The sequence below is a fragment of the Dichomitus squalens genome (genome assembly GCF_000275845.1).
Source record: "Dichomitus squalens LYAD-421 SS1 unplaced genomic scaffold DICSQscaffold_97, whole genome shotgun sequence".
Classification (NCBI taxonomy): Eukaryota; Fungi; Basidiomycota; class Agaricomycetes; order Polyporales; family Polyporaceae; genus Dichomitus; species Dichomitus squalens.
Genome location: NW_006766979.1, coordinates 66,394 through 68,341, shown reverse-complemented (window position 1 = coordinate 68,341; position 1,948 = coordinate 66,394). Strand labels below are relative to the sequence as shown.

The 1,948-nt window shown below is 53.2% G+C and overlaps 1 protein-coding gene across 1 annotated transcript; it reads right to left on the bottom strand.

Annotated features, from left to right (window-relative positions):
- Positions 1-224: 224 nt before the first annotated feature.
- DICSQDRAFT_175425 (uncharacterized protein) lies at positions 225-786 on the bottom strand (the record flags this gene model as incomplete). Its single annotated transcript, XM_007371319.1, has 2 exons — positions 225-745; positions 780-786. 2 exons carry the CDS (start codon positions 784-786, stop codon positions 225-227), a joined length of 528 nt encoding a protein of 175 aa, XP_007371381.1.
- Positions 787-1,948: the final 1,162 nt, after the last annotated feature.

Below are 1,948 nucleotides of genomic sequence, written 5' to 3'. Positions count from 1 at the left end.
GGGCGCGGGACAAGGTGCCAGGTGCCGTTGGAGGTGAGTGAGTCGAGCTCGGCCTTGATGGCCTGTTGCCACTTCGGCCAGTCCAGGCGCTTCTTCGCTTCCACGTAGGTGGGATCGATGCATTCCGCGTCTCCGGTGGCAGCGGCCATGGCCATCTCCACCATCTCCCATTCCTCCCGTTCCTCGCGCGACAACATCCCGGACCCCTCTACTTCCCCCACCTCCTACAATGTCGCGCTCGACATTCCTCTTGGCAGCGTGGTCCGTCCTCGCCCATCCGTGCTTCCTTCGCCACTCCTCAACCTCCTGACGTAGTCCGACTCCTTTCGGACATGTCGCGGTCGACCACTTGTAGCGACAGGATCGCGCGTCACGTCCGCCGGATCGCGCGACAAGCCTTCAGCGGAAGGAGTGGTGGGGTCGGCATCAGTGCCAACAGGAGTAGTGGGGTCGGCATCAGCGCCGACGGGGGACGTCGTAGGGACGAGCTCGCCGTTTTTCAGGTGCATTTCTTCTTGTTGTCCCTCGGTTTGCTGATCTTGCTCCCCCTCGAGCTCCACCTCGACGTCGTTGTTGTCCGGCTTGAAGCGCACGCTGTGCTCAACCGTGACGATGCGGCGATCGGGCCAGTAGACGCGATGCGCGTCGGTCGCCTCGTCCCACCTGACCCACCGTCCCGTCTGTGCCCTCGCCGCCAGCTTTATGGCAGGTATTTTGTACAAAAAATCAAGGATACACAGGTATCCTAGAAAAGTAGAAATTCAGCACAGGTTACGCACTATTCATTCAAAAAATGCACGGGTTGTACCATTTAATGAAAGACGTAGGTCATTTGGCTGTAAATTGCACAGGTTGTCCCTATGACACAGGTTTAGAAAGTAAGATACACACAGGCTGAAACTGCAGCTCAAGCTACCCTGCAACAATTGCACAGGTTTTGTGGTCTACACAGATTCATCTGCAGCTTGTTGACTGTTGCAACACAGGCTGATAAGTACCTTAGTTCAAACTGATAACCCCCTCTTCATATAAGTCCACATTCCAACTGATAACACTGCTATTGGCAAAGGATTGGAATTATTATTCTGAATAAGTTCCACACCACCAAGTATATGTGATGACTAGCTAAAAATGAAATATGCGGAAATTGCACCACGCACAACTGTTGGACTACCCATCCCACTTTCCCAGCCCATTATAGCTGCTAAGCACCATTACCTCAGGTGACTAAGCCAGGTACTTGTTAGGACTGTGCCGCCGGAGTTCCGGAGTTCCGGGGTTAGGGGTCGGAGCTGGGCAGACACGGGGGGAGGACTTCGGCAAAGCTATTAGCAACACCCTAAGGATCCTGACGGTGTCCTCGATTTCGGAATCGGAGGTCGGGCGGAGATCGGACGGAGATCGGACAGAGGTCGGCAGAGAACGAACAGAGGCAGGGAGAGTAGATTGAAGTAAGATAACTGATAGAGTACAAGCGGAGCGTAAGGTAACGAGATATCTGAACTGAGGAACGCCGCACTGAGTCCGAGGGTTTATATACTAAGAAACCTGTGTCTCCTAAGTCCGAATCGGAGGTGGAGGTCTGATCGGAGGTGGCGGAATACCGACACTAAGTGGAGAAGTGATGTAAGTGGCGCCAGGCACTGATATGGGAAAACAGACATTCCAGCAGAGATAGGGTAGACGCTCAGAAAGCCATATGGGCCCCGGTGGGGAACGGAAAGGAAACGGAAAGGAAATCGGAACCAGTACGTAAGTATCTATTTGTAAGCAAGTCCGGAGGTCCGGTGGAGTTAGCGCGGTGTCCAACGGAGTTTCGGAGGGACTTGGGCATGGGACATAACAGTACTGCGTTACTTCTCTGTGTTGGTGCATCAGCTGTGATGCCTACTATTACAGTATATATATAGCTATCCTCGAAACGGTGCTAACTGATAACCTTCAAAGT